Source organism: Hyperolius riggenbachi, chromosome 7 (genome assembly GCF_040937935.1).
Source record: "Hyperolius riggenbachi isolate aHypRig1 chromosome 7, aHypRig1.pri, whole genome shotgun sequence".
In the NCBI taxonomy this organism is placed as follows: domain Eukaryota; kingdom Metazoa; phylum Chordata; class Amphibia; order Anura; family Hyperoliidae; genus Hyperolius; species Hyperolius riggenbachi.
This window is the reverse complement of record NC_090652.1, coordinates 189679110-189697911: the sequence shown is the minus strand read 5'-3', so window position 1 is coordinate 189697911 and position 18802 is coordinate 189679110. Positions and strand designations below refer to the sequence as shown.

Genomic DNA, 18802 nt, shown 5'->3' with positions numbered 1-18802 from the left:
TAAATTCATACTTCTATAGGCTTCCATTATGCATAGATTAATCCATCTAGCAATCGTCTTTTTTGAAGCTTTCTGACCTATCAGTTTACCTGAAAAATTAATAAATAAACTTTCTGATTTCCTTATATCTTTTACTTTTTACAGATATTCTATCAGATTTTTCCTTACATCTAACGTACTCCATTTCTTTTCTTTATCATTTGAAGGATTCAGGACAAGACAAGACAAATATTATATTTATATTTTATATTTATTATAATAAACATTTATATCACACTTTTCTCCTGGCGGACTCAAAGCGCCAGAGCAGCAGCCACTAGGGCGCGCTCTATAGGCAGGAGCAGTGTTAGGGAGACTTGCCTAAGGTCTCCTACTGAATAGGTGCTGGCTTACTGAACAGGCAGAGCCGAGATTCGAACCCTGGTCTCCTGTGTCAGAGGCAGAGCCCTTAACCATTATAGGCAATATAATTTCCTGAGATCTGTGAAATCGATCCCCCACCTTAGGCAAAAACTCCTCGCTGGTTCTCAACACTACCCTGTCATCATAAATCATACAGAATGGTTCTCTACATAATAAGGCCTCCAGCTCTTGCAGACGTTATGGTTATCAAGAAGACTGTTTTAACGTTATCAATCTTAAATCTAAGTCTTCTAATGGAATAAACGGAGAACTGGATAATGCTTTTAGTACCGTCGACAGATCCCACTTAGGAAACGTCTTTACGCGGACCGGCCTTTTCCGCTCAACCGATTTCAAAAACCTAATCACCAACGGGGTAGTAGCCAATTGCTTGTCCCAAAAAAACGATAATGCTGAAACCTGGACCCTAATAGGGCTTAGGGCCAGTCCATTATCCACCCCGTTTTGCAAAAACTCCAAAACCGAACCTTTTTCAGAAGACTTAAATTTAGACTGCTGCAACCACTGGTTATACGCTTTCCAATATTTTCCATAAATTTTTCGGGTATTTAACTTCCGGCTATCCAATAGAGTTTCTATCACTCTATTTGATAGTCCTTTAGATCTGAGGATAGACCTCTCACTAACCAGGCCGATAGATTCCATTTCATCACCTGCTGAACATTGATCCCTTGCACTGATACCAGATTGTCGATTATTGGCAACAAAACTGGGCCTGCGATCTTCATTTTCAACAACAGTGGAAACCAAGATTGTTTATCCCAATTCGGTGCTATTAGAATTACTGTTGCAACTGAATTCATTATTTTCCTGAGTACTAGTGGTAGTATGTTTAGAGGAGGAAACGCGTATGCAAGTCTGAAGTCCCACTTCTGCACTAGAGCATCCACCGCCAGTGGCGTAGAAATGGGGATAGCAGCCATAGCGTTGCTATAGGGCCCCGCGGCAGCCCTACATCACAGGGGGCCCCGCAGCTACCTGAGTGGACTTTTTTTGTTTATTTTTTTTTTGCTTATTTCTTTTTTCGCTGGCTGGGGCCCCCCTCCCACCCGGCTACCTAACTGGCCACCCGGCTACCTAACTGCCCACCCTCCCACCCGGCTACCTAACTGCCCACCCTCCCACCCGGCTACCTAACTGCCCACCCTCCCACCCGGCTACCTAACTGCCCACTCTCCCACCCGGCTACCTAACTGCCCACTACCTAACTGCCCACCCTCCCACCCAGCTACCTAACTGCCCACCGTCCCACCCGGCTACCTAACTGCCCACCCTCCCACACGGCTACCTAACTGCCCACTCTCCCACCCGGCTACCTAACTGCCCACTACCTAACTGCCCACCCTCCCACCCAGCTACCTAACTGCCCACCCTCCCACCCGGCTACCTAACTGCCCACTACCTAACTGGCCACCCTCCCACCCGGCTACCTAACTGCCCACCCGGCTACCTAACTGCCCACCTGGCTACCTAACTGCTCACCGTCCCACCCGGCTACCTAACTGCTCACCCTCCCACATGGCTACCACCCTCCCGCCTGGCTACCTAACTGCTCACCCTCCCACCCGGCTACCTAACTGCCTACCCTGCCACCCAGCTACCTGACTGCCTATCCTGCCACCCAGCTACCTAGCTGCCCACCTGGCTACCTATCTGCCTACCCTGCCACCCAGTTACTTAACTGCCCACCCGGCTACCTAACTGCCCACCTGGATACCTAACTACCCACCCTCCCACCTGGATACCTAACTGCCCACCTGGCTACCTAACTGCTCACCGTCCCACCCGGCTACCTAACTGCTCACCCTCCCACATGGCTACCACCCTCCCGCCTGGCTACCTAACTGCTCACCCTCCCACCCGGCTACCTAACTGCCTACCCTGCCACCCAGCTACCTGACTGCCTATCCTGCCACCCAGCTACCTAGCTGCCCACCTGGCTACCTATCTGCCTACCCTGCCACCCAGCTACCTAACTGCCCACCCAGCTACCTAACTGCCTACCCTGCCACCCAGCTACCTATCTGCCTACCCTGCCACCCAGCTACCTAGCTGCCCACCTATCTGCCTACCCTGCCACCCAGCTACCTAACTGCCCACCCAGCTACCTACCTGCCCACCCTTCCACCCAGCTACCTAACTGCCCACCCGGCTACCTTACTGCCCACCCTGCCACCCGGCTACCTAACTGCCCACCCGGCAACCTAACTGCCCACCCTTCTACCTAACTTCCCACCCGGCTACCTAACTGCCCACCCATCTACCTATCTGCCTACCCGTCTACCTATCTGCCTACCCTCCCACTCAGCTACCTAACTGCCTACCCAGTGCAGTGCCTGCACCGCAAATAGTGTGCCAGCCTGCCCAACCACCCTCCCTCCCTCCAGGTAATTAATGTTAGCCCACTATAGACCTAACTGTGGGGAAAACTGGCGACAATCTGATTGCATTTTGTGGGGAAATCTGGCGACAATCTGATTGCATTTTGTGGGGAAATTTGGCGACAATCTGATTGCAATTTGTGGGGAAATCTGCCAACAATCTGGTTGCATTTTGTGGGGAAATCTGCCGACAATCTGGTTGCATATTGTAGGGAAATCTGCCGACAATCTGGTTGCATATTGTGTGGAAATCTGCCGACAATCTGGTTGCATTTTGTGGGGAAATCTGCTGACAATCTGGTTGCATATTGTGTGGAAATCTGCCGACAATCTGGTTGCATATTGTGTGGAAATCTGCCGACAATCTGGTTGCATATTGTGTGGAAATCTGCAGACAATCTGGTTGCATATTGTGTGGAAATCTGCCAACAATCTGGTTGCATATTGTAGGGAAATCTGCAGACAATCTGGTTGCATATTGTAGGGAAATCTGCCGACAATCTGGTTGCATTTTGTGGGGAAATCATATTTCCCCACAAAATGTTTGGGTGGGAGGTCCGAGGTCCGTGGGGTTGGAAGGTCGTGTGGGGGGGGGGGGGCATAATTTTTTTTGCTATGGGGCCCAGTCATTTCTAGCTACGCCCTTGTCCACCGCCACTGGATGATCCCACGCATTGAGTGAAAAGAAACTCTTGCATTTTGCATTCCCTCCGTTTGCGAACAAATCGATCTCCGGCACCCCCCAGATCTGAGTTAGACCTCTGAACGCCTCTGTATTCAAGCTCCACTCCATGTTTGATGTTTGATTCCGTCTGAGAAAGTGTACTGCTGTGAAGGATTTTAGATTGCTTTCTGCCAACTCTAGAATTTCTAATGCTAGATTCAGTAACTTGAACAATCTCGTTCCCCCTTGTCTGTTTATGTAAGCTACCACTGTAGCATTGCCCGTTCTCAACTGAACTCTCAGTAAATGCATTGCCGCTATCATTGACAACTTTACCGCCATCATTTCCTTGTAATTTGAGCCTTGATATGCTGATCCCAGACCCCCTGCATATTGAAGTCTTTTACGTGTGCTCCCCAACCTGTCATGCTCGCATCTGTTGTTAGAACTACCTCTACTGGAAATTGCCACAGTCTTCCTTGAGACAAAATTTTCTTGTCTCGCCACCACTGGAGAGAATGTTTCACTTTCTCTGTTACCTTTACAATTAGATCCAGTGTTTGAACCGTCCTGCCCCAGTTCTTCAAAATCCACATTTGAAGAATTCTGGTGTGTAACATGGCCCATTGAACTGCCGGTGCTGAAGATGTTAACAGCCCTAGCAGTCTCATGGCCTCTCTGACTGAGATCATTATTGTGGATTGAAAGTTCAACACTTCCTGTACAATTTTTTCCATCTTTTGTTCCGGTAAATATATCCTTTGCGTTACCGTGTTTATCTGAAACCCTAAAAACAGAATCACCTGTGACGGCTCCATCTGTGATTTTTCCATGCTTATTATCCAACCTGCTTTTTTTAGTTCCGTAATCACTATTTCCCTGTGAAGAACTAACTGTTGTACTGAATCTGCTTGCACCAATAAATCATCCAGGTAAGGGATTAACATAACGCCTTTTCTGTGGAGTTCTGCCACTATTTCTGTGATCACCTTTGTGAAGATCCTCGGCGCCAATTTTATCCCAAAGGGGAGGCAACGGAATTGATAGTGCTGCATTCCGTTTGTATTTTTTAACGCAAATCTCAGAAATGCCTGAGACTTTGGTTCTATTGGTACATGCCAATATGCATTCTTGAGGTCGATGCTTAACATATACCCTCCCGGAATTAAAAGATTTTGCACCGAGTAGATCGATTCCATCCTGAATTTTACATGCTTTATGAAAGGATTTATTGGTTTTAGATTCAGTATCAACCGAAATTTCCCTGTCGGTTTCCTTACTAGAAACATTTTTGAGTAAAATCCCTCCTTTTCTTGATTTACTGGCACTACTGTTATTACTTTCCTTTCTAGCATATCGCTCGGAATTAATTCCAAATCCTTCGTTTCCTCTGCAATTTTTAATGGAGTTGTCACATAGCGTTTCGGAGGTTTCTCCTGAAACACTACGTGATAACCGTTTTCGATAAGATCTATTATAAATGGGCTCTTTGAAATCTGTATCCAGTGAGGAAGGAACCGAGCAAGTCTTCCCCCCCCCTGGTTCTCGTTGTCACTTTTGTTTAGGCTGTGTGTCTGAGCTTCTGAACAAAGCGTTTGGTTTGTTTTGCTCTTTGACAAAGGACGACTGCTTACACCTATTTTGTTGATTTGGTTTAATATTCTGCTTTTCTTTACGAAAAAACCTCCTCGATTGTTGAAAAGCTCTTTTCCTTGGAAGAGCTTTCTTTTTATCCGATGTACGTTCAAGGATCTGATCCAATTCCGGCCCAAATAATAGATCACCTGAAAACAGAATTGTACATATTTTGCTTTTGGATAGTGCACTACCTTCCCATGTCTTTATGCAAAGATTTCTCCTGGCCATATTGGCTAATGCGCTGCTCTGGCCGTTAATCTAATCGACTCAGATGCCGCATCAATTATGAAATGAATTTAAGATAACCTCTTTACTTGAACCAATTTTAATGTGCCTTCCAACTTGCCGCATCCACAAATTTAGAGTACGGGCTACAACCGTTGTAGCGGCGGCAGGTCGAAAATTTGCACCAAGAGCTGTCCTAGTTTTCTTTAAGGCGAATTCCGCCTTTTTATCTGCTGGTTCTTTCATATTACCAATGGCCTCAAAGGTTAATTCGTTTTCCCGATTAACCTGTGAGAACGCTGCATCTAGTCTAGGACACTTGTCCCAATGTTTGCTGTCCTCTTCAGAGAAGGGAAACCTGCGTTTAAACCCCCTAGATAGGAATGCTTTACTGTCAGGGTTCTTCCATTGATTATTAATCATGTTTTTGGTAGAAGTATGCACTGGAAACACAAGTCGCTTATCCCCTTCCATTCCTGCATACATGTGATGTGGTATACAGAGGCGCCAATAGAGTAAAAAATTGCCAATTAAAATCAATAAAAGTGTGGGTGGTAGGGGTAGACCTACCCACCCAACAACAAACACAAGCACAGCTTCGTGTATAATATAGGATAAATTTAATGAATACTCCCAATAAAATATACAGTTTGCAACGCGTTTCACGGGTCCCAAGCCCGCTTCCTCAGGCAAAAAAGCTTTTACAGGCAGGAGCAACTGAAATATATAAAAAAGAAGAACAGAAAAAAAGAAGACCATATGTAAAAACAACTAAAAATCCAGGTCAACATCTGTCATTGTTAGAGCTAGGAAGTGCACAATTAAGGTTATGCTATTACAACATAACCTCCGACTATATCTGTGGGTCCTATGTACCCACCAAGCTGTATCAGCCGAATATCTCTGTGGGTCCTATGTACCCACCATGCTGTATCAGCATATGGTAACATGCATATGATAGAACACAGGAATATTGCATCAATAAATAACAATAACGTTCAACCCTTGATTGGTGTGCAATAAACTCAATCATAGATATACAGTTTTTGCCAGTCCTTTGGTGCAGTAGGACCTTGCAATTATTAGGTTAAGAACACAGAACCTATATATGCCATAAAATGGCCATCCCTGGTCAATATTCCCACAAAAGCAGAATATGCATTTTTCTAAAATAATATAGTCTGAGTCTTTAAACAGAAATACTTAGTCTCAAACCTGGAGAAAAAACAACATTAAGTATTTACACATCAGTACAAATGCGGAGGGGTAAGTGGAGGGTGGGTGGGCTTATGCCAAGTTATCGGAGGAGGGAGGGGGACGGGAAAGGAGAGGGGGGAGAGGAAAAAGATGGGACAGTATGCTGGGGACTTGCGCATAACTTACCAGTGTCCTTGTGTAGACGAGTGTGGCACCTTTGCTGCAGGTTGGCGCCGCACTCGTATCTAAATTAACTTCCGCATAGTGACGTATGGATGAGGGAAGGGGGTTTGGTCCGTCACGTGGAGTAGGGGAGGCGTGGCTATCTGGCTCTATGACTATAAGCCGCGCATACCGCTCGTAGAGTCATGTATAGAGCGGAAGTGCGTCGGCTAAGGGTATGATGGCTGAGCCGCCATCTTTCTTATGGGCTTGTATCTATTTTGGTGTTCCATACGGAAAAACGTAACATTGTATATACGGAAAGGCCTTTATAGCATCATGAACTATTTTATGGTATCCTAGACGGAAAAACGTAGTCTTGTATAAACGGAATGGCCTTTCAAGCCTCCCAAGTGTGAACCGGGCCTTACGTAACAGAGGTTTCATTTATAGCATTGGAAGCCATAAACCCCATGAAACCAAACGCGATTCAAACACTTAAAAACAGAGAAATATTCTGGATCCAAACACTAAAAACACTTGTACCTTTGGGGTTGATCGAACAACTAGAGAAGACTTTTTGAATACATAGGTCCAATGTCTCATACCTCACATTTCTTCCCTCCTTCCATAAACTTGGACAGAGAGGAGACCAGGACACACCCACATTACCTACCAAGCATATATACTGTTGTCCCCTTTCCTTACACACTCGACCAGCTAATTGGTAATATGCACGGACCTAAGACCAATCTGGATAAATACTGACCATGTATTAAACTCACAACAGTCGCTCTCTTAATATTTGAATTATAATTTTTAAATCCGATTCATTTTATTTATTTTACTTCATTCTCCCCTATTTTTATGTTCCCCTTTCTGTACAATTATAAGAATTAAAGATGTGTTCAGTTGATTACCGGACCTTGGGGGCCTCTAGCCCTCTACGTCCGGTCACACTACCAGAGAAAGGAACCATAGGCTCCCGTACATGTAAGCTCAGGCAAGCTGTGTGTACATATAGTGTGTGTACATACAGTATGTATATTTCTGTATGTTTATATGAATTTTAGGATCTTATGTATTTATGTATTTTGTATCTCCGTTATTTATACCATATGTTATCATGAGAAATGTTATTCACCTCCCCTTTTTTCCCTTCTCCCATTAAAAAACCCCGCCCCCCTCCCCCCCTAGTATCTTACATGGGTACATGGCTGTAAAGATGATGGAGAACCTATATTCCTCTATCAAGGGCACACTAGCCATTTACATCATCCCATCTATTCACCTGTCTAATTAATTTCACACATGCATGAATTTATTCATGCATTATGCCACCTTTGCATAGTACCTACTGTTGGGGGTGATCCTGCATCTGACACCTTCCCCCTGACACACTTTCCCCATACCCCTACAAATCAATTACAATATACACAGCTTGGGAGGCTTGAAAGGCCATTCCGTTTATACAAGACTACGTTTTTCCATCTAGGATACCATAAAATAGTTCATGATGCTATAAAGGCCTTTCCGTATATACAATGTTACGTTTTTCCGTATGGAACACCAAAATAGATACAAGCCCATAAGAAAGATGGCGGCTCAGCCATCATGCCCTTAGCCGACGCACTTCCGCTCTATACATGACTCTACGAACGGTATGCGCGGCTTATAGTCATAGAGCCAGATAACCACGCCTCCCCTACTCCACGTGACGGACCAAACCCCCTTCCCTCACCCATACGTCACTATGCGGAAGTTAATTTAGATACGAGTGCGGCGCCAACCTGCACCAAAGGCGCCACACTCGTCTACACAAGGACACTGGTAAGTTATGCGCAAGTCCCCAGCATACTGTCCCATCTTTTTCCTCTCCCCCCTCTCCTTTCCCGTCCCCCTCCCTCCTCCGATAACTTGGCATAAGCCCACCCACCCTCCACTTACCCCTCCTCCACTTACCCCTCCGCATTTGTACTGATGTGTAAATACTTAATGTTGTTTTTTCTCCAGGTTTGAGACTAAGTATTTCTGTTTAAAGACTCAGACTATATTATTTTAGAAAAATGCATATTCTGCTTTTGTGGGAATATTGACCAGGGATGGCCATTTTATGGCATATATAGGTTCCGTGTTCTTAACCTAATAATTGCAAGGTCCTACTGCACCAAAGGGCTGGCAAAAACTGTATATCTATGATTGAGTTTATTGCACACCAATCAAGGGTTGAACGTTAATGTTATTTATTGATGCAATATTCCTGTGTTCTATCATATGCATGTTACCATATGCTGATACAGCATGGTGGGTACATAGGACCCACAGATATATTCGGTTGATACAGCTTGGTGGGTACATAGGACCCACAGATATAGTCGGAGGTTATGTTGTAATAGCATAACCATAATTGTGCACTTCCTAGCTCTAACAATGACAGATGTTGACCTGGATTTTTAGTTGTTTTTACATATGGTCTTTTTTTTCTGTTCTTTTTTATATATTTCAGTTGCTCCTGCCTGTAAAAGCTTTTTTGCCTGAGGAAGCGGGCTTGGGACCCGTGAAACGCGTTGCAAACTGTATATTTTATTGGGAGTATTCATTAAATTTATCCTATATTATACACAAAGCTGTGCTTGTGTTTGTTGTTGGGTGGGTAGGTCTACCCCTACCACCCACACTTTTATTGATTTTAATTGGCAATTTTTTACTCTATTGGCGCCTCTGTATACCACATCACATTCTGATCCACCTGGTGGATGGGTTTTTAACCCTTTTTTTTCTATCTACGGAGAGCGACTTTTTAGCCTGAGCGAGGACAGGTCTAATCTCCTCGTCCGCGATTTAAGTGGTTGCCTGGACTCGGCAACCCAGACTTGTGAGTATATTGTCAATCATTTTGTATGCCAACTGTACCACAGTAATACACTATCGGGGGCTCTCGATTGTCTCTTCTTTTTCCTTTACTACATTCCTGCATACAGTTCGTCATGCACCAAGGTCATTTGAGGTTTATTCATTTTCAGATCTAATGCATCATATATAGCTTTCAATAACTCCTCTGTTTCACCTGATGCAAACTTAAACTTTGTAGGTTTGTCAGAGTTCAATTCTGCATCCCCTCATCCTCATCCTCCGACCCCGATAAATCATCCATTTCCAATTCATCTGGTTCAGAATCAGACAAAACCTGTCTATCAGTCTTGCATGTAGCTTTCTTATGTACATTAACAGATTGCTCAGAAATTTTACTAGTCGTTTCTTCCGTAACTGCAATAGGCACATCATTATGAATTTCTGTATTTGTAACCACTACAGCTGGTGCAGAAATCGTAGTCTCAACATTAATGGGTGCAGGCACCTTATCCTAAACCACATTTACAGGTGCTTGTGTAACAGACACCACCATAGCTTCTCTGAAAGCCTTAATAGATTCAGCCATTTCAGTTCTCATAGCACTCATTAAGTATTTATATGAGGTAGCAGATTCCTGATTTAATACTGTAATAATACATGCTTGACATAAAGATTTTGTCCATGAATGAGACGCTTTGGCGTCCTTGCTGGCCTCCTGCCTTGCCTCGCCAGACTCCTGCACAGCGTCCATCTCTCAAACACTCTCAGGGCAAGTGAGAGAAAGAACGCTTAGACGCTGCGGCTCTTCTAATCCGGCGGGCGAAAGTGACGTCACGGCGGCGCCGGAAGTACCAACGCCGCCATATTGGATGAGGGACGCTTGCGCTTGGCCTCCGCCTACCACTTCCGCATCCCTCAGCGTCCCCAACTGTGCCGGCAGCCTCCGCTGAATAGCGTCCTTGCCACAGTCCTCTCCCCGCCGCCATTATCCGCCACACAATGCGTCTGAGGGAGGTAAGCCACTGAGCATATTTTCAGCTACCACAGTAGCCATTCCCGACCAGCAGCATGCCCAAAGCCCCTAGCCACCCAGGCTCTCCAGGACTCGGACAACTACAGAGAGACCTGTTCCAGGGAACAGGAAATACCCATACTGCCGGACACCTGCGGTGGGTCTAAACTTATAGAGAGACCAAGTGGATGTTTCCTGTTTCCTGTGAGGGGTCAAATCTCGTAGTTTCACCTGTCCTGGAGGGTTACTGGAAAAACATACATGTGGCTAATCTTGTGAGATCTGACAATAATGTCAGAAACGTCTTATCTGCTGCATGCTTGTTCAGGGTCTATGGCTAAAAGTATTAGAGGCAGAGGATCAGCAGGACAGCCAGGCAATTTGCATTGTTTAAAAGGAAATAAATATGGCAGCCTCCATATCCCTCTCATTTCAGTTGTCCTTTGAATAATACAAGAAAAAGACCTTGTCAGTGATTTGGAACTGGATCACTTCACACACGTAGAAACATGTATCCAGGAGCATCCAGTTAGCGCTCAGAAAGTTTAATGTGTGTGCCAAGATCCTCACCCTTGTACCATAGGGTCAAACAGCAGCAATCCAAAAAAGGATAGGCACCACACTGTGTATGTATTAATCAGCTCTTAAACATTTATTGCATATTAGAAAAAATGACAGGCAGCGACAGCCCGCTGTTTCGGCCTAAATGGCCTTTGTCTGTGTATTTGACACTTTTGGCAACTTGAGAAAGGCCATTTAGGCCGAAACAGCGGACTGTCGCTGCCTGTCATTTTTTCTAATATGCAATAAATGTTTAAGAGCTGATTAATACATACACAGTGTGGTGCCTATCCTTTTTTGGACTGCTGCTGTTTGACCCTATGGTACAAGGGTGAGGATCTTGGCACACACATTAAACTTTCTGAGCGCTAACGGGATGCTCCTGGGTACATGTTTCTACTAGGAGTGTGCACATATCTATGATGTGCAGCTCAAAATCAAAATACAACCAGAATAGCACTTATGATGGGGTGTAAATGTGCAACCTACTGTACCAGGAAGCAGCACTAGCAGTGTGCACAGTACATACAGTTGTGTTCAAAATGATTAAACCCCCACTGAAATTGAGTGTTTTGGCCAGTTTGACATGGATTTTGATAATTTCAGTCATCTTGTTTACAATTAAATCAAAGAGGCACTTGTAAGTCAGACAAATATAACATAACATTTATAATAAAATAACCACAAATGTCTTTTCTGTGCTCACATCATTATCAGTTTTATTCAACCCCCAAGTGACATTCATTCTTAGTACTTAGTACAACATCCTTTTCCAGTTATCACAGCTTTTAAACGTGAAGCATAGCTTGACACAAGTGTCTTGCAGCAAGCTACGGGTATCTTAGCTGATTCTTCATGGGCAAAAGCCTCCAGTTCAGTCACATTCTTAGGCTTGCGCGCTGCAACTGCTTTCTTTAAGTCCAACCAGACGTTCTCATTCGGATTTAAGTCTGGTGACTGCGACGGCCACTCCAAAATGTTCCAGCCTTTAATCTGCAACCATGTTCTAGTGGACTTGGAGGCATGCATGGGAAAGGTCCAACGTCTCCCAAGCCTCAGGATTGTGACGGACTGCATCACATTTTCTTCCAATATCTCCTGGTACTGAAGAGAATTCATGGTACCTTGCACACGCTGAAGCTTCCCTGTACCTGCAGAAGCAAAACAACCCCAAAGCATGATTGACCCCCTGCCATGCTTCACAGTAGGCGAGGTGTTCTTTTCTTCATAGGCCTTGTTCTTCCTCCTCCAAACATAGCGTTGAGCCATGGGCCCAAACAGTTCGAATTTTGTTTCATCAGTCCACAGAACACTATCCCAAAACTTTTGTAATAGTGTTCTGGAGCTGTTTTGCTTCTGCAGGTACAGGGAAGCTTCAGCGTGTGCAAGGTACCATGAATTCTCATTAGTACCAGGAGATATTGGAAGAAAATGTGATGCAGTCCGTCACAAACCTGAGGCTTGGGAGACGTTGGACCTTTCAACAGGACAATGATCCCAAGCATACCTCCAAGTCCACTAGAGCATGGTTGCAGATTAAAGGCTGGAACATTTTGGAGTGGCCATCGCAGTCACCAGACTTAAATCCGATTGAGAACCTCTGGTCGGACTTAAAGAAAGCAGTTGCAGCGCGTAAGCCTAAGAATGTGACTGAACTGGAGGCTTTTGCCCATGAAAAATGGGCTAAGGAACCCGTAGATCTCTGCAAGACACTTGTGTCAAGCTATGCTTCACGTTTAAAAGCTGTTATAACTGGAAAAGGATGTTGTACTAAGTACTAAGAATAAATGTCACTTGGGGGTTGAATAAAACTGATAATGATGTGAGCACAGAAAAGACATGTGTGGTTATTTCATTATAAATGTTATGTTATATTTGTCTGACTTACAAGTGCCTCTTTGATTTAATTGTAAACAAGATGACTGAAATGATCAAAATCAATGTCAAACTGGTGAAAACACTCAATTTCAGTGGGGTTGAATAATTTTGAACACAACTGTACTTGTATCTGTGCACTGTGGACAGTGAGGCACACAGAACTCTGAACTTTAATTTAATTACATCTGATTCAGCCAGACTACAACAATGTAGAGAACAATGGCACATTAACAGTATCCAACTATCACATGAGGATTGGGATGATTTGCTAGAAAAATTTCTGTAAAGATATCTACCAAAGATAAGATTCAAATAATATTTTTTACACTGAGTATATTATACCACTGAGAGGTTACACAAAATGGATTCTAGCAGGGATGAACTGTTCCCTAAATGTAGAACACATGTGGGGGGTTTTAGCCACGTGTTTTAAAGCTGTGTCCATATTCAAAACTTTTGGAGGGAGGTATTTAATACATTGAATAAATTGACAGCTTCACCACCACAGACAGCGTTATAAGTATTGGTGGATGAGATCATTACTCTAAAACACAGGAGATTTTTTTTTTAAAGTTCCCATGCTTTTATGCAAGAAAGGACCTTCTTGCTTTTCTCTTTCGTAGTCTTTTCCTCCATGCATGAGTGGCTCCATACTGCTTTGCAGGTACAGGCCATCAGTGTGCCTGTGCAGTGTGTCCACACTCGTTCAGAGACAGGAGCATGGCTGCAAAGAAGGACCTCTACTGAGGAATCTAGCTTTACTGTGTAAAATTACAGATTTGCTTTAATAGTCATATTGTCCTTTAACAAATCTGATTCCACATAAGATGATATTTTAAAAAGAAAGTGGCTCACAAACGTGATAAAATAAATAATGTTATATTTTAATAGAGCATGCCATTAACACTGTACCCTCATTCCAGGTAAGCCTGGATTCCCATCTCTTCCAGGTTCACCAGAACTTCCACTTTGACCAGGGCTGCCAGGTGGACCTCGTTCTCCAGATGGTCCCTTAATTAGAAAAATATACTGACTTTCAGTAATTATAATTTATCACCAGTGTAATCAAGAAAAATCTAAAGTGTTACCCTCTCTCCTGGGACTCCATTACCACCTGGTGGACCACGGAAACCTGTTGCACCCTAAAAACATAGAAACAAAAATTATACACCTGGTGTTCACAATTAAAAACACACAAATTTTTTCCAGTTTTTTATTAGAATTCAAGCAGTTCTAATCCACTTAATAGCTTGAAATGTTAAAAAGGTGAGTGGTAAACTGGTATATAAAATGGCTTTTTGCAGAGAGCAAAAAATGCATTAACTTATACCTGTGGAGGTTGAGCAAGTCTTGAAAGTTGTTGCTACTAATTTCTACAGCTCCAAGTTTTCCCAACTACTTATAAACAGTGTTGATTGCGAATTTTCGCCAAAATCATCTTCATATTGAAAATGCTATTTTCAATTTTGAGCAAATTTTAGCGAAATTACATTGCATTTTTGCAATATGGTCAAAAGAAACAACATATTCTTTCCAGTGTGAACATTTTTTGAAAAACACAAAAAGCTGTAATTTTACTGTAAAAATTCCCAGATAGTTAAAAAACATTTATTTTAGTGTGAAAGAACACAACCGTATTACAAAGCGATTATCGCCATTTTGGATCCGGGGACCGCGGATGCGAACTTCCGCAAAAGTCTGTGAACCCGCGAAGTCAGCGAACCGCAATAGACTTCAATGGGCAGGCAAACTTTAAAAACTACAAAAGAATGCCTATAAGGTCCTAATACAGGAGGGGACCGAGGCTGCATTAAGTAATTATAAGGAGTGCAATAAAAGTTGTAAAAAAGGAATTAGGCTGGCAAAGATTAAAGCTGAAAATCAAATCGCTAGCGATATCAAATCAAACCCAAAGAAGTTTTACAAGTACATCAACTCTAAAAAAAAAAAAGGTTGACTGTATTGGACTCCTAAAGGATGAGGGTGGGAACTCAATGGTGGATGACCAAGGTAAGGCAGAGTTATTAAATGCTTTCTTTGCTTCTGTCTTCACAAAGGAAACAGCACTGTTGCAAATTACAGAGGCAGAAGAGTCTCAATCTTCCTTCCAATTGTAATATTAAATACTAAAAGCAGGAAGAAGTGAAGGGAAGACTAAATAAATTAAAAATATTAAAAATAGACAAGGCACCTGGCCCGGATGGCATGCATCCTCGAGTCCTAAGGGAATTAAGTTCAGTTATATATAAACCCCTTTATCTTATCTTTTGTGAATCTCTTTCAACTGGCAGAGTCCCAGTGGATTGGCGTACAACCCACGTTTTCCGATTATTTAAGAAGGGCAAAAAATCAGATCCAGGAAATTATAGACCTGTAAGCTTAACATCAGTTGTATGCAAACTATTTGAGGAGTTACTAAGATATACTATACATGACTTCATAGTAGAAAATAGAGATGGGACGACGAATCCGGCGAATCCACGAATCCCTCGAATATTGGGAAATATTCGAGATTCGTGGATTCGGATCCCGACGCCATTTTCCACTTTACAAATCCGCCGAATCCCGACGCTGCATCGCCGCGCATCCGCCGCTCGCACTCGTCCTCCTCCGACCCGCGCCTCCTCCGACCGCCCCGTGCCTCCTCCGCCCGGCTGCCCGCATACTTTGTATCAACTCACCCGTCCAGTGGAGCGCAGACAGAGCGGCAGACCTCTCGCTGACTTCCTGGTTCCCTCTAGTGACGGCTTTTACAATGACGTCATCAGTAAAAGCCGGTCCGGCCACTAGAGGGAACCGAGAAGTAAGGACGAGGTCTGCCGCTCTGCGCTCCACTGGACAGGTGAGTTGATACTTAAAGGGGAACTGAAGAGAGGTGTATATGGAGGCTGTCATGTTTATTTCCTTTTAGACAATACCAGTTGCCTGGCAGCCCTGCTGATCCTCTGCCTCTAATACTATTAGCCATAGCCCCTGAACAAGCATGCAGCAGATCAGGTGTTTCAGTGGTTCAGACTTATAAGTCTGATCTGACAAGACTAGCTGCATGCTTGTTTTTGGTTTTAATCAGATACTACTGCAGAGAAATAGACCAGCAGGGCTGCCAGGCAACTGGTATTGATCAAAAGGAAATAAACATGACAGCCTCCATATACCTCTCTCTTCAGTTCCCCTTTAAGCAGGGGTGAGCGAGGAGGCACGGGGGACGGAGGAGGCCATGGGGGTGAGCGGAGGAGGCACGGGGGGGAGCGACACCTACCTACCTACCACTTTACCTACCTACCTGCCACTATACCTACCTAAAGGCCCCCTATACGTACCTACCTACCTACCGGGCACTATACCTACCTACCTACAGGCCCCTATACCTACCTAAAGGCCCCCTATACTACCTACCTACCACTATACCTACCTACCTACAGGCCCCTATACCTACCTAAAGGCCCCCTATATGTACCTACCTACCTAAAGGCCCCTATACCTACCTAAAGGCCTCTATACCTACCTACCTAAAGGCCCCCTATACGTGCCTACCTACCTAAAGGCCCCTATACCTACCTACCTAAAGGCCCCTATACCTACCTACCTACATACCTACCTATACTTAAGGCCTTATACCCTGCTACCTATACTGAAGGTCCCTTTAACTACCTACCTACCTACAGGACACTATACCTACCTACCTACCGGCCACTATACCTACCTACCTACCTACCTACAGGCCACTATACCTACCTAAAGGCCCCCTATACGTACCTACCTACCTACCTACCTAAAGGCCCCAATACCTACCTACCTACCTAAAGGCCCCTATACTTACCTACCTACCTACCTACCTAAAGGCCCCTATACCTACCTACAGGCCTCTATACCTACCTACCTACTTAAAGGCCCCCTATACGTGCCTACCTACCTAAAGGCCCCTATACCTACCTACCTAAAGGCCCCTATACCTACCTACCTACATACCTACCTATACTTAAGGCCCTATACCCTGCTACATATACTGAAGGTCCCTTTAACTACCTACCTACCTACAGGACACTATACCTACCTACCTACCGGCCACTATACTTACCTACCTACCTACAGGCCACTATACCTACCTAAAGGCCCCCTATACGTACCTACCTACCTACCTAAAGGCCCCTATACCTACCTACCTAAAGGCCCCTATACCTACCTACCTACATACCTACCTATACTTAAGGCCCTATACCCTGCTACCTATACTGAAGGTCCCTTTACCTACCTAAAGGCCCCTATACCTACCTACATACCTACCTATACTTAAGGCCTCTATATACCCTGTTACCTATACTGAAGGCCCTATACCCTGCTACCTATACTGAAGGTCCCTTTACCTACCTAAAGGCCCCTATACCTACCTACATACCTACCTATACTTAAGGCCTCTATATACCCTGCTACCTATACTGAAGGCCCATATACCCTGCTACCTATACTGAAGGCCCATATACCCTGCTACCTATACTGAAGGCCCATATACCCTGCTACCTATACTGAAGGCCCATATACCCTGCTACCTATACTGAAGGCACATATACCTTGCTACCTATACTGAAGGCCTATATACCCTGCTACCTATACTGAAGGCACATATACCCTGCTATCTATACTGAAGGCCCCTATACCTTGCTACCTATACTGAAGGCCCCTATACCTTGCTACCTATACTGAAGGCCCATATACCCTGCTACCTATACTCAAGGCCCATATACCCTGCTACCTATACTGAAGGCACATATACCCTGCTACCTATACTGAAGGCACATATACCCTGCTACCTATACTGAAGGCCTATATACCCTGCTACCTATACTGAAGGCCCATATACCTTTCTACCTATACTGAAGGCTCATATACCTTGCTACCTATACTGAAAGCTACCAATATTGAAGGCACCCATACCTAGCTAGCTATACTGAAGGCACCTTTACCTCGCTACCTATACTGCGGGCAACTATACCACGGATCGCACAATTCGTATGTGCAGGATTCGTTAGATTCGGGATTCGAAAGGTTCGAGATATTCGAGAACCTTTTTAGATTCGGATCCGGATTCGGATTCGAAGAAATTGTGGATTCATCCCATCCCTAGTAGAAAATAATCTTATTTCTCAGCATCAACATGGGTTTACTAAAGACAGGTCCTGTTTGACTAATATGCTCAGCTTTTATGAGGTAGTGAACGCTAATGTGGATATTAGGAATGCTGTAGATGTGATATACTTGGACTTTGCAAAGGCCTTCGACACTGTTCCACACAAAGGTCTGGTGCAAAAGTTGAAGATGCAAGTACTGGGGAAGAGTCTGTGTGCATGGATAGGGAACTGGCTAATGGACAGAAAACAAAGAGTTGTGGTCAATGGATCATACTCAAAATTGGTGACTGTTAGCAGTGGGGTCTCACAGTGGTCTGTACTGGGTCCAGGGCTCTTCAATTTATTTATTAATGACCTAGTAGATGCAGTAGAAAGCAATGTTGCTATTTTTACAGATGATACAAAATTGTGCAGAATTATCAACTCTCAGGAAGATAGTGACATATTGCAACAAGATCTGGTCTGGATAGGATGGCAATATGGGCACATAAATGGCAGATTAAATTCAATGTTGAAACATGTAAAGTCATGCATTTTGGTCGTACCAATGGTCTAGCACCATACAAAATAAATGGAATACAGTTGGGGACATCAAACTTGGAGAAGGACTTAACCGCCCTGGCGTTCTAATAAGATCGCCAGGGCAGCTGCGGGAGGGTTTTTTTTAAATAAAAAAAAAACT

At 44.1% G+C, this 18802-nt stretch overlaps 1 protein-coding gene across 1 annotated transcript in view; it reads right to left on the bottom strand.

Moving 5' to 3' along the window:
* The window catches only part of COL3A1 (collagen type III alpha 1 chain), a 2242195-nt gene that overhangs the window by 1237554 nt on the left and 985839 nt on the right, over nucleotides 1-18802 (bottom strand). Inside the window, exons 21-22 of the mRNA XM_068244947.1 lie at nucleotides 14083-14136; nucleotides 13907-14005 (exon numbers count right to left, since the gene is read on the bottom strand). Coding sequence (XP_068101048.1) covers nucleotides 13907-14005; nucleotides 14083-14136 — 153 coding nt within the window. The remainder of the gene's footprint in view (nucleotides 1-13906; nucleotides 14006-14082; nucleotides 14137-18802) is intronic.